Genomic DNA, 14,599 nt, shown 5'->3' on the forward strand with positions numbered 1-14,599 from the left:
AGCCAATTTATATTCCCTAATTAATTTTTCTCTTAATGCATTCTCTGTCATTAGTTTTCATCAAAGGCATTCAGATTGATAGTATAATTAATTAGTTGACCCATCAAGCAATAATGTGGACAAATGAGCATCATTTTATATTTGAAAGAATCTTTTGTCCAAATGAAACATTTTTCCATCCGTTTTTAGTGTGGAAATGTTTTGTCAAGATACATGACTTAAGAAAGCACTAATGAATTTACCAGCAAATATGCAATATATAAATACATAAAGAAAATTTTTAAATCTGAACATAGGACCAAAACTTTAGGTCAAGAAAGGACCTAAGAAATAATTACAGATTAAAATCCAACAGCTCTGTTTTGCAGATGAAGAGACTGAGCAGATCAGAGGTGAAGTGGTTTGCCCTGGTTCCTTCCTACCCTTATTCAAGTGGAAGAATTCAAATGAAGGACTTTTGACTGTAAATGTAAAACATCATTAAACCAAGCTGGTGAGTTTATATTATTCACAATTTTTTACAACTATCTAAATCTTTCCACATTCTCATTACAGAACTATATATTTAAATTTGTTAAATTAAAATTTGTTCACATTTCCTTGATTTCTTTCTCCTTCTCTCATTCCCTCCCTGCTATTATTCCCAATTCCTGTCCAAGTGGTTATTATTTTCTTGTTTATACTCCTTTCAATGTAAAATATAGTGATGCATCTTCAGATCAAAGGATATGAACAATAACATCATTTTGTATTGTTAAACTGTTTTCCAGAATAGCTGTACCACAGTGCTGTCCTCCCACAAACTTTCCAAAACTGAATTTTTCTATCTTTCATCATCTTCAGCAATTTTATGGATGTGAGGTAATTTATCAAAATAATCTCCTTATGGATCACATTCCAATTCATACCACTGATTTGAGGGGTACCCTAAGAATGTTTTCTGTTCCACCACTCTGCTCTATATTTACCTACTCACAGTTCCCATAGATTTAATTATCACTTTCATGTTCATGTCTCAGATAAATATATTCATCTAGAGTAATGGGTAGTGTACTGACTAACAAATTGCCTTACTTAAATTTTGAACTAGATATCCTAAAGGCATCATAAACTCCATATGCCCAAAATTAGAACTAATTTTCTCCACAAGCACTCCATTACTTTAAACTTTTCTATTAATCTTAGTGGCTTATTATTTTTTTTACTTTTTAAACATTATTTTATTTGGTTATTTACAAACATTATTCATTGGAAACAATGATCATTATCTTTTCCTCCCCCCTACCCCCTTCCAACCAATTCTCCCATAGCCAGGGCACAATTCCACTGAGTTTCACATGTGTTCTTGGTTCAAACCCATTTCCATGTTGTTGGTATTTGCACTAGAGTGTTCATTTAGAGTCTCTCCTCAGTCATATCCCCTCCACCCCTGTATTCAACCAGTTGCTTTTCATCGGTGTTTTTACTCCTACAGATTATCCTCTGCTTGTGGATAGTGTTTTTTAGATACCTACAGATTGTTCAGGGACATTGCATTGCCACTAATAGAGGAGTCCATTACTTTCGATTGTCCCACAGTGTATCAGTCTCTGTGTACAATGTTTTCCTGGTTCTGCTACTTTCGCTCTGCATCACTTCCTGGAGGTTGTTCCAGTCTCCGTGGAATTCCTCCACTTTATTATTCCATTTAGCACAATAGTATTCCATCACCAACATATACCACAATTTGTTCAGCCATTCCCCAATTGAAGGGCATCCCCTCATTTTCCAATTTTTGGCCACCACAAAGAGTGCAGCTATGAATATTCTTGTACAAGTCTTTTTACTTATTGTCTCTTTGGGGTATAAACCCAGCAGAGCTATGGCTGAATCAAAGAGCAGACAGTCTTTTATTGCCCTTTGGGCATAGTTCAAAATTGTCCTCCAGAATGGTTGATCAGATCACAACTCCACCAGCAATGAATTAATGTCCCTACTTTGCCGCATCCCCTCCAGCATTCATTACTTTCCATAGCTGTCATGTTAGCCAATCTGCTAGGAGTGAGGTGATACCTCAGAGTTCTTTTGATTTGCATCTCTCTGATTATAAGAGATGTAGAGCACTTTTTCATGTGCTTATTAATAGTTTTGATTTCTTTGGCTGAAAACTGCCTGTTCATGTCCCTTGCCCATTTATCAATTGGAGAATGGCTTGATTTTTTGTACAATTGATTTAGCTCTTTGTTAATTTGAGTAATTAAACCTTTGTCAGAGGTTTTTATGAAGATAGCTTCCCAGTTTGTTGCTTTCTTTCTGATTTTAGTTATATTGGTTTTGTTTGTACAAAAGCTTTTTAATTTGATGTAGTCAAAATTATCTATTTTACATTTTGTGACTCTTTCTATGTCTTGCTTGGTTTTAAAGTCTTTCCCTTCCCAAAGGTCTGACATGTATACTATTCTGTGTTTGCCTGATTTTCTTATAGTTTCCTTCTTTATGTTCATGTCAGTCACCCATTTTGAATTTATCTTGGTGTAGTGTGTGTGGTATTGATCTAATCCTAATCTCTCCCACACTGTCTTCCAGTTTTCCCAGCAGTTTTTATCGAATAGTGGATTTTTGACCCAAAAGCTGGGATGTTTGTGTTTATCATATATTGTCTTGCTGAGGTCACTTGCCCCAAGTCTATTCCACTGATCCTCCTTTCTATCTCTTAGCCAGTACCAAATTGTTTTGATTACTACTGCTTTGTAATATAGTTTGAGATCTGGGACTGCAAGGCCCCCTTCCTTTGTATTTTTTTTTCATTATTTCCCTGTATATCCTTGATCCTTTGTTATTCCAAATGGACTTTGTTATGGTTTGTTCTAAATAAGTAAAAAATTTTTTGGAAGTTCTATGGGTATAGCACTAAATAGATGGAGAAGTTTGGGTAGGATGGTCATTTTTACTATATGGGATCATCCTACCAATGAGCAGTTTATGTTTTTCCAATTGCTCAAGTCTAGTTTTAGTTGTGTGGAGAGTGTTTTGTAGTTGTGTTCATATAGTTCCTGTGTTTGTCTCAGGAGATAGATTCCTAGGTATTTTATTTTGTCTAAGGTGATTTTGAATGGGATTTCTCTTTCTAGTTTTTGCTGCGGAACGATGTTGGAGATGTATAGAAATGCTGATGACTTATGCGGGTTTATTTTGTATCCTGCAACTTTGCTAAATTTGTTGATTATTTCAATTAGCTTTTTAGTTGAATCTCTAGGATTCTTTAAGTAGATCATCATGTCATCTGCAAAAAGCAATAGCTTAGTCTCCTCCTTGCCTATTTTGATGCCTTCAGTTTCTTTTTCTTCTCTAATTGCTACTGCAAGTGTTTCTAGTACAGTGTCAAATATTAGAGGTGATAATGGGCATCCTTGTTTCATTCCTGATCTTATTGGGAATGCATTTAGTTTAACCCCATTGCAGATGATATTGGCTGATGGTTTTAGATAGATACTATTTATAATTTTTAGGAACAGCCCTCCTATTCCTATGCTTTCTAGTGTTTTCAATAGGAAAGGATGTTGTATTTTATCAAAGGCTTTTTCTGTGTCTATTGAAATAATCATGTGATTTTTGTTGGTTTGCTTGTTGATATGGATGATTATGAGGATAGTTTTCCTAATATTGAACAAGACTTGAATCCCTGGTATAAATCCTACTTGATCATGGTGGATGGCCCTTCTTATCACTTGCTGTAGTCTTTTTGCTAGTATCCTATTTAAGATTTTTGCATCTATATTCATTAGGGAGATTGGTCTATAATTTTCTTTTTCTGTTTTTGATCTGCCTGGTTTTGGGATCAGTACCATGTTTGTGTCATAAAAGGACTTTGGTAGAACTCCCTCTTTGCTTATTATGTCAAATAGTTTGTATAGTATTGGGATTAACTGTTCTCTGAATGTTTGATAGAATTCACTTGTGAATCCATCGGGCTCTGGGGATTTTTTCTTAGGAAGTTCTTTGATGGCCTGTTGGATTTCATTTTCTGATATGGGATTATTTAAGAATTCTATTTCTTCTTCTGTTAGTCTAGGCAGTTTGTATTTTTCTATATATTCATCCATATCTCCTAGATTGCTGTATTTTTTGCCATATAATTGGGTAAAGTAATTTTTAATGATTGCCTTGATTTCTTCTTCATTGGAGGTGATGTCCCCCTTTTCATCTTTGATGCTGTTAATTTGCTTTTCTTCTTTCCTTTTTTAAATTAGATTGACCAGTACTTTGTCTATTTTGTTTGTTTTTATCAAGGTACCAGATTCTAGTCTTATTTATTAAATCAAAAGTTCTATCACTTTCTATTTTATTAATTTCTCCCTTAATTTTTAGGATTTCTAGTTTGGTTTTCTGCTGGGGGTTTTTAATTTGATTGCTTTTGAGTTTTTTATTTGCATTTCCAATTGATTGATTTCTGCTCTCCCTAGTTTGTTAATATATGCACTCAGGGATATGAATTTACCTCTGATTACTGCTGTGGCAGCATCCCAAAAGGTTTGAAAGGATGTCTCGCCATTTTCATTTTCCTTGATGTAATTATTAATTGTTTCTGTGATTTCTTCTCTAACTAAATGATTTTAGAGTATCATATTGTTTAATTTCCAATTAATTTTTAATTTGGTTTTCCAGGTACCATTACTGATAATTATTTTTATTGACTTGTGATCTGAAAAGGCTACATTTATTATTTCTGCTTTTCTGCATTTGTATGCCATGTTTCTGTGACCTAGTGTATGGTCAATCTTTGTGAATGTCCATGTGGTGCTGAGAAGAATGTTTATTCCTTTTTGTACCTATTTATTTTTCTCCATATGTCTATTAACTCTAATTTTTCTAAGATTTCATTCACTTCTTTTACCTCTTTCTTATTTATTTTTTGATTTGATATATCTAAATTTGATAATGGTTGGTTCAAGTCTCCCACTAATATTGTTTTAGTGTCTATTTCTTCCTTCAATTCTCCTAGTTTCTCTATTAGAAATTTCTGTGCTATATTATTTGGTGCATATATGTTGATTAGTGATATTTCCTCATTATCTAACGTCCCTTTTAACAAAATATAATTACCTTCCCTATCCCTTTTATTCAGGTCTATTTTTCCTTTGGCTTTATCAGATATCATGATTGCCACTCCTGCCTTCTTTCTCTCAGTTGAGGCCCAGAAGGTCTTACTCCATCCTTTAATTCTGACCTTGTGGGTGTCTACCCGCCTCATGTGTGTTTCTTGAAGACAACATATGGTAGGGTTTTGGATTCTAACCCATTCTGTGATTTGTCTACATTTTATGGGTGAGTTCATCCCATTCCCATTCAAAGTTATGATTGTGACTTATGAATTCTCTGGCATTTTCATATCCTTCCCTAATTCTAACCTTTCTTCTTTAGCTCTAACCTTTTAGTCCAGTGATTTACTTTAAATCAATCCCCCTTGTCCCCTCCCTTGATAGGTTTCCCTTTCTAGACCCTCCATTTTTGTTCCCTCCTCCTCCCCCTATCCTTTCCTCCCCTTTTGTTTTCCCTCACCCCTCCCCTCCTTGGTTTTCCCTTCTCCCTACCCTTGTTGAGTAAGATAGAATTCAAGATCCCCATGGATCTGGATGTTTTTCCCTCTCAGAGTTGATTTCCTGAGAATAAGGTTTAAATAAAAACTCTCTTCCTCCCCTTCTTATAGGAGTTTTTTTTTTCTCCTCCCCTTCCTGTGTGAATCTTTGTTTGAGAAAAATTATTCTATTTGATTTTACTTTTCCCCCTATTTACACATTATATTTTCCATATATTAATATATGTAGATTGATATAAATGTAGTCCTTATAGAAGAGAGTTTGAATAAATGAACAGATAAAAATTTTCTCCTTTTCCATTTCCATCATATTTACCTTTTCAGGTATTCCATGCTCTTTGTTTTTCAATATCGAACTTTCCACAGAGCTCTGGGCTTTTCTTTGCAAAAAGTTGCAAATCTTCTATTTTGTTGAATGCCCATACTTTCTCTTGGAAGTATATAGTCAGTTTTGCTGGATAGCTGATTCTTGGTTGAAGACCCAGCTCTCTTGCCTTTCTGAAAATCATGTTCCATGCCTTACAATCATTCAGAGTGGAACTTGCAAGGTCTTGTGTGACCTTGATTGGCATTCCTTTATATCTAAATTGTCTTTTTCTGGCTTCTTGTAGGATTTTTTCTTTTGCTTGAAAGCTTTGGAATTTGGCAATTACATTCCTGGGAGTTATCTTTTGGGGATATGGTGTAGAGGGTGTTCTGTGAGCTCTGTCAGTGGCTGTATTGCCCCCTTGTTCTAGAATCTCTGGGCAATTTTCTTTGATTATATCTTGTATTACGATGTCGAGTTTTCTGCTTATTTCTGGATTTTCTGGTAGTCGAATTATTCTTAAATCATCTCTTCTCCCTCTATTTTCCAAGTTTGTCACCTTGTCAGTGAGATATTTTATGTTCTCTTCTAATTTCTTGATCTTTTGGCTTTGCTTTATTGATTCTTGCTCTTTTACCTGCTTGTTGTCTTCCAGTTGCCTAATTCTGACCTTTAAAGCCTGGTTTTCCTTTTCAGTTTGGTCAAACCAGTTTTGTATTTGTGTGAAATTCTTTTGCATTAATTCCCACTTTTCCTGCCAGAAGGCTTCCATCTTTTTTTTTATCATTTTTGATTCAAATTCTTCAAAAGTTTGTGGAGAGTTTCCATTTCCTTTGGAAGGTTTTGGAGCATTTGCTTGTGTTTCCTCTTCTATCTCCTCTGTATTTTGTATTTTTGCTCCATAAAATGTGTCCAAAGTTACCCCCTTCTTTTTTTCTTGTTGTTTTCCGGCTTTTTTGATTCTGTGCTGTTTGCCATCTCTATCTGAGTGAGGGGGGCTGGCTCTTCTGTTATCTGTCTGGTGTTCAGTGGCTTTAGCCCCAGGCAAATTGTCTGTCTTCCCCAGGAAGCCCGGAATAATATTTTAAGCCATCAAGAATATTTTAAGACAATTAAGAAAACTAATGAGGAAAGTCAGATGTACTCAAATCAAGATTTGTTGGACCTACGATTTCATGATCAGTCCTTGCCAGGTCTAGGCAGATGTTACAAAATGTTTTTTTTTCTGGCTTGTGCCTCAATGGGCCTGAGATGTCTTTATGGATCTGTCAGCCTACTATCCTTTTAGTTACATAGGCTCACAACCTTCATATCATCCTTTACCCCACTCATCTACCAAAAATATCAAATATAATGTCAATTCTTGCTATTTCTACCTTTCCAGAATCTCCTACATATGTCCTCTCTCTCTACTTACACAGCTGCCACCCTGAGTCATATCTCATATTTGAAGTATGGTGAAAGTCTTTCTGACTCAATTCTTTATTCATTCTAATGCATTCTTTTCTCAGCTAACAAAATAATTTTCACAAAGCACAGATCAGCTGTGTCATTCTCTAATCTCAAAAATTGCAGTAGCCCAATATTGCCACCAGATCAAAACACTCTTTTTTGGCAATCTAAGTATTTCACAAACTGGTTCCCCCTACATTTATACTCATTTTATAATTTGCTCCCCTAGATAATCTCTGTGATCAAGCTACACTAGGCTATCATTGTTCCTCCTCCCTAAAACTCTTATCTATTACTTTAATTGCTGTGACCCATGCCCAGAATGCTTTCCCTCCTCACCTTTGCCTCTTTATCTCCTTGACTTCTGTTAAGATTTCTCAAATCCCAATTGCTGCAGAAGGCTTGTCTGATTTCCACCCCAACCCCTCACCTAATGCCTTCCCTCTGCAATTAATCTGTGCCTGAACAGAAAGATGATCACTAGAGAAATAAATAGTTATCTGATATAAATGGAGGTTCCTAGCTAAACATCTGTCCATCCTTAGTTAGATGGAAGAGATATGGTATGTACATGGCACTCTAGATATTTTCTGCCTTTTTATAAAACGAGTTTGTTTAAGGCAGGGCCCAAGTTTTTGTTTTTCTATTTAACTCTAGTACTTAGTACTTTCCCTAGACATGTATACACTAAAGCAATCTTGTTGACAGAATATTGAAATGAAATCAAGAACTTAATAAATATCATCTTCTTCTCTTCCTTGATCATAAGGTCAATTCCTAATTGTCAGTAGTAATGTTTAATAAATAACTAATATTATCTCTGAATGTTTCTAGTTTTAGGTATATTAACTTGTCTTTTATAGACTCATCTCAGTACTGAAGTCATGGGGGATAAAAACAACGTCACTGAATTTATCCTGTTGGGTCTGTTCAATAATCAAGAAATGAAGGAAGCTTGTTTTGTTTTCTTTTTGTTTTGCTATCTTGTGATCTTGCTGGGGAATTTCTTCATCCTGACCACCATCAGATTTAGTCAACTCAGTGAACAGCCCATGTACTTTTTCCTAAGTTACTTATCTTTCATGGATGTCTGTTTCACCTCCACGGTTGCTCCAAAACTAATTGTGGATTTGTTGTCTCAGAGAACAATAATCTCCTACAACAACTGCATGGTCCAGTTGTTCTATGGTCACTTCTTTGGTGGCACAGAGATCTTTATCCTGGTGGCAATGGCCTATGATCGCTATGTTGCCATCTGCAAGCCACTACATTACATGGTCATCATGAGTAGACGGGTATGCTATCTAATTGTGCTGGCCTCCTGCATAGGGGCATTCCTTCATTCAATCATGCAAGTACTGATTGCTGTGCAGCTGCCTTTCTGTGGCCCCAATAAAATAGACCATTATTTCTGTGATGTGTTTCCTTTGCTAAAGCTGGCCTGCACAGATACTTTCTTGTTTATTATTGCGATAATTTGCACAACTGGAATTCTGTGCATTTTGACCTTTGTGGCTTTGATCATTTCTTACATCATTATCCTAACCACCTTGAGGACTCACTCCTCAGAGGGTCGGCGCAAGGCCCTTTCCACCTGTGGATCACATATTACTGTAATCCTCATATTCTTTGTGCCCCTCATCTTCACTTATGTCCCTACAAGTGATTCTGTCAATGAAGATAAGGTATTTGCCCTCTTTTACACCATCATTGCCCCCATGTTCAACCCTCTCATCTATTCCCTGAGAAACACTGACATGAAGAATGCTATGAGGAAAGTGTGGTTACAAAAATTTCTTTCCAAAGGAAAATGAACTCTGTGTAGTGAGTGGTCTGGTTTCAAACAGAGCTATCACTAAGTAAAAGGGGGCAATTTTTCTCTACTTATTGGACTGAACTAGAGCTATTCTACAATCTAATGAAATTGAGCAATTATTCAAAAGGCTAGATTACTTCTTCCTTCCTGAGTTGAACTGGTTTGGGGTCCCTTCATCAGATGGCATCCCAAAGGGCAAGAGGACTTGTTTCTGTGTTTGTGTGTGAATGTATTTGTGTGTATGTGTATGTGTTATACATCTGTTGGTACTCAAAATTTTCAGCACCAACATACCAAGGACCAATTCACACTATTAACTATACTGTCATCATTTGCTAATTTCCTTTTCTTGCTTTTAATAGCACTGAATTTCTGTAATAGAAGGATATTATGAGGCTATCTAGTCTAATCCCTCAACGCAAAAGAGATTTCTGACTTTGTGTGCCCAAGATACATTTATCTAACTGCTACCTGAAGATCTCTATGAAGGATAATCAATAGCCTATAGAATCATGTACTATTTGCAAATTTAAATAGGAAGTTTTCTTGACATTAAATAGGAAATTCTTCTTTTCAAACACTATTCATTGTATCTAATTTTACTCTCAGCGGTCTATCAAAATAAGGCACATGTCTCATCCATAGGATGCCATTTCAAGTCTTTGGAGATCATATTCATGCCCCTTCTTTTTTCTGAAACTAAATCCTCTAATTCTCCAGGGTAAATCTCTTTAGTTCCTTAAATTAATATTTTAAAATTATAAAAATGTGTTCCTGCTCAACTCAAACCCTACTTGTATTTGAACCTTTTCTCAATTATTCTTGATGCTACCTTTTATCTAAACCCCCAATTATTTTGATTTGTATTATCTCCATATTCTATGTGCTTATATATTAATATGGCCCCATTCAACTGAATATAAGCAGTATAGCTTTATAGCCCCAGTTTGTAATATAATTTCTCTTATCTATTAGATGGATTTCAACACCATTTATTAGCTTTCTATTTCTACTACTTGGAATGCTTTCTCATCTCTAATATTATGCTCTAGGGATGGAGAGATGGAAGACAACTAAGAAATTATCTGGTTGACATTTTTCATTTTCTAGAGAAGAAAGTCTTAGAGAGCTAATGAAGCTTGCTGAGATTGCATATTTCTAATTAGAAGATTGAGGCTATGAAAACAAATCTTGAGAAACCAGATCTTGGCCTCTTGCTTTTAGACCATGTTTCCACTTCATATAAAAAAGATATGTTTGGCCCAAAGGACAAAACATTTTACTTCTCTTTCACTCAATTTTAATCCTCTATATTACTTTAAATGGGAAAATAGAGAGTTTGAATTACTCATACAATCAGTAGTGGCAGAAAGCCCTTACCCCATTCACACCTTTCTGTTTTCTTCCTCTTATATACCTTAATACTCCCACCAAAATGTTCCATTTTAAATTAATCTCTCTTTTACATGTATTCTCTGAAATATCTGTGCTATAACTAACAATTTGCCTTGAATGCATCTTTTTGTTCATATTCCCTCCTCATCTTGCTAATATCTGGAGTCTTCCTTTTGGTATTTCATCTCTGACAAAAGTTTTGACTACTGACTTTACTTTCATTTACATCTGTTAACTTGAATTTTCTGTAGGGGAAACAGAATCTTCTTTGTTCCACATCACCATTTCCATATTATCCCTCTTTGTAATTTCTCAGTAAACTGTACTCCTTTCAGATTCATTCAGTTAAAATTCATCACCCAATCATGTTTCTTATAGTTACTATCTATCCACACTTGGAAGACTCTACATACTTCAGTAATTCAGTGTCTTCTCCACAATATTTTTTTTTCTCTACTTCATGTCGTGTCTTCATATTAGTGTACTTCAACATGCACAATGATACTTCCTCAAGCACCCTGATATCTCAGTCACTCAATCTAGTCAGTTCTCTTGACCTAATATACCAATCAACATTTACTAAATATGAAAATGATATTATTCCTGATGTCACCCCCCACAAATGTTCCAGTATATTTCATGACTTTAAATTCCTTTATCTTATCAGAATCTTAATCATTTTAATTTTAGTTCTTCTTTATAATCCCTAATGCAATTATCTGTCCTAATTATGAACTTGAATCATTCTATCCTTCAGTTATTTCATAGGTCTCAGAACTACTATCACTATACTATCTAACTGTCCTCTTGCACTTTTGGTAAGAGTTCATTTATATGATATATTCTCATTCAAATATCTTACCTCTGTTGCAATCACCAATTATGTTCCATAAAACTACTTTCTTGAACTACTCACATCATCTAATACTTTATTTCCTATTCACCTACTGTTAAATGGATTTAGAGAAAATCCTAAAATTTTGACTTGGGTTGACTTTTATTATTGTATGAATTCAACTAGGAAGTCCTTTAGGAAGGTAATAATTTTACCCTTCCTTAATCCATGAACCATTTCATTCACCGTAGCAGCCATCTCCCCAACAATTCTTAAGCTTCTCCTTTCCTCTCAGCTAAGAACTTTACTTCATATTACTTCCCTATGCCACAGTCAGTCTATTTGCCAAGATCCCCATCTTCTTCTCATCTTGCATTACTTGAAAATCTTCCCCTAATATGCCCTTCTTCCAATCTCATATAGAGAAGAGGTAATTCCTTTTCCAAGGTAAACGCCTCTTCATGCATCCTTGATGCAAACCTTTCTAATCTTCTGTAGATGATTATCACTTCTCTTTAAACCACAATCCTTCAGTAATTGGAAATCCCACTTTTTCTTTGCTACTGGTAAATATGCCTGTCTTTACTATAGCAGCCCTCTCATTTAATATGACTTTGCTCAGAATTTATCATTACATAACTCCCATACCTTTCATTGAGAAATTTCTTGAGAACTCTCTATGTATGGGTTACTCCCACTTCTCCCCTCACTGAAATCTAAACCCTCTGCCATCATTTGACCTAATTATTTAATAAAATCTCATTTTCAAAATGGTCAATAACATTAACTATTGAAGAAATGTCCTTTTTCTTTTCTCATCACTTTTGACCTCTTAATCTTTGACACTATTGATCACCAACTTTCCTTCAATATTTCTTTCTTTCTTTGGTTTTATGACACTTTGATGGTTCTTCCCTCACCTACTTCCTTCTGAAGATTACACCCTTCAGAGCCTCTTTTTCTGAATCTTCAACCATGTTATATTCTAAATACATTGATTCCCTGAACCCTCATCTTTTCTCCTTTTCTATTATTCCCCTTTTTGACTTCGTCAACTTCCATCAATTCAAAAAAATAGCTTATCTTATATTAAGATATGGTTATCTTTACCAAAATTCTCAACTTAGTGTCAACTTGAATCATGAGCTCTATTCTCCCACCACCAGCTGTTTATTAAATATCTTGAACTGACTATATTAAAGTAATCTAAAATATGACTTGTCTGAAGCAGTTTATATTGCACCACAAAAAATCATCCTCATCCATACTTCATAGTTACCTCTCTAGGACCAAGACTAATGAGCTTAATCTCTCCCTCACACTCATCCCATATATACAATCTCTTGTTAGGTCTTTCTATTTCTATTCTTTCAAATAAAATAATATTCATAAAATGTTTAGCAATATAGTAGACCCTAAATACATATATTCTTCCCTTATCACATAACAACTTCCCCATTAGTGAATTTCTCTAAATACTGCTATCTTCCTGGTACAGACGCTCATTTCTGAACTCTTATTATATCCTTTTAGGGAGTCTCCCTGTCTGATGTCTCCCATTCTAGGGGATGCAAAACTGGTTTTCCTAAAGTATAGATCTTTCACATGCCATATATCTACACTAAAAATATTATTAGGAAATCAAATATAAAATATTTTGTTTTGAAGTTAAAACTTCATAATACAGTCTCTTCCAGCCCTTCCAATATTTTTATTTTAATTTATACCACTTATAGGTTGATCCAATTACACTAGGAATTTCTGTTTTTTATCACAACTCTCTCTCTTGAGTCTACATTTTTCATTGATTTTCTTGGGTGATTGGAATTTCCATCCTCTTCTTGGTTTCTTTAAAGATTGATATCTAATTCATAATCTATAGGAAACTTTTGATGACACACACACAGACATATATACACACAGTGTTAGTACCTTCACTGTGAAATAAACTTTCCTTATACTGTGTATATTAAAAATGCTTGGGGGCTGCTGGGTGGCTCAGTGGATTGAGAGCCAGGCCTAGAGACGGGAGGTCCTAGGTTTAAATCTGGCCTCAGACACTTCCAAGCTATGTGACCCTGGGTAAGTCACTTGTCCCCCATTGCCTAGCCCTTACCCCTCTTCTGCCTTGGAGTCAATATTGACTCCAAGACAGAAGGTAGGGGTTTTTAAAAAATGCATATGTGAATATATGTCTTGTCTCATCTCTAAGAATGTGAGCTTTCTGAAGGTGAGAATTATGTTTTTAACTTTCTTTGTATCCTCCAGTGCTTAACATAATATTCTACACATTGTAATATGCAAATCATCATAAAATGTATGTGCTTTAAACAGAGTTTACAAAATTTCCATTTGCAAAATATGTTATATCAATTTAAAACACAGAAGTACATTGCAAGAGTATTTTGTAATTATTTGACATAGAATTGATCATTATAGCAATATCAATGGCATTGAGTATATATTAGGAACATTAACTTTGAGAATAAAGAGTTTAAAAAATGTGATATGAAAATGATATGAAATGAGAGCTAAAAAGATCACTTTTTTCCATCAATAAGGATCTGAGACCATAAGATTTATTACATAAGAGTAAGAGATACAAGATTAACTAAATATATACCCACATCTATATTCATCCATCTAGATGTAGTTAATCCTTTGTGTACATATTCTTATTTGAAAAGGCATTTGATCTTTAAATGTGTTCTATCTTAAAAATACATATTAAATGAAAATGCATTTTGATATTTATGTATCCATACATTTGAATATATATGTATTTGTGCAAGTAAACAGACACATGCATACATAAGCCATTTGAAAAGAAGGATCAAGAATATAAAATAATTTTTAAAATAAACCTGTTTAGAATGAAACCAATAGTTATTAAATGTTTGGGTATTGATCCACACACATTTTCCCTGAAGGAAAGGAAAAGGACAATTTAAAATAATAATAAAGAAAGTATAATTAATAACTATAGTTAATTTCAAGGTTAATGAAAGGTATGAATTAATATGGACACAAGGACATTACTTCCCCAAATCTGCTTGTATTAAATTCCATTCTAATGAGTTACTCTTGACTCCACATCTTCCTAATAGTAAATAGATGTATTGTTATTGAAAGATAAATTTATATATGAATAGATAGTAAAATTATGTACATATATTTATAAGTATACTCATTTAATCTATTTCATATATTAATATAATC

General features: G+C 34.4%; 1 protein-coding gene across 2 annotated transcripts; it reads left to right on the forward strand.

The window, feature by feature from the left end:
• Positions 1 to 8,218: 8,218 nt before the first annotated feature.
• Positions 8,219 to 13,170, forward strand: LOC100618735 (olfactory receptor 4P4-like). Of its 2 annotated transcripts, XM_016423629.1 has the most exons (3): positions 8,219 to 9,117; positions 12,656 to 12,687; positions 13,133 to 13,170. In XM_016423629.1, the coding sequence occupies exons 1-3, from the start codon at positions 8,219 to 8,221 to the stop codon at positions 13,168 to 13,170; spliced, it is 969 nt and encodes a 322-aa protein (XP_016279115.1). The 2 variants fall into 2 exon arrangements, with proteins under 2 accessions (XP_016279115.1, XP_007497514.1); XM_007497452.1 differs by lacking the exons at positions 12,656 to 12,687; positions 13,133 to 13,170 and having other exon boundaries at positions 8,219 to 9,148.
• Positions 13,171 to 14,599: the final 1,429 nt, after the last annotated feature.

Source organism: Monodelphis domestica, chromosome 6 (assembly GCF_027887165.1).
Source record: "Monodelphis domestica isolate mMonDom1 chromosome 6, mMonDom1.pri, whole genome shotgun sequence".
NCBI lineage: Eukaryota > Metazoa > Chordata > Mammalia > Didelphimorphia > Didelphidae > Monodelphis > Monodelphis domestica.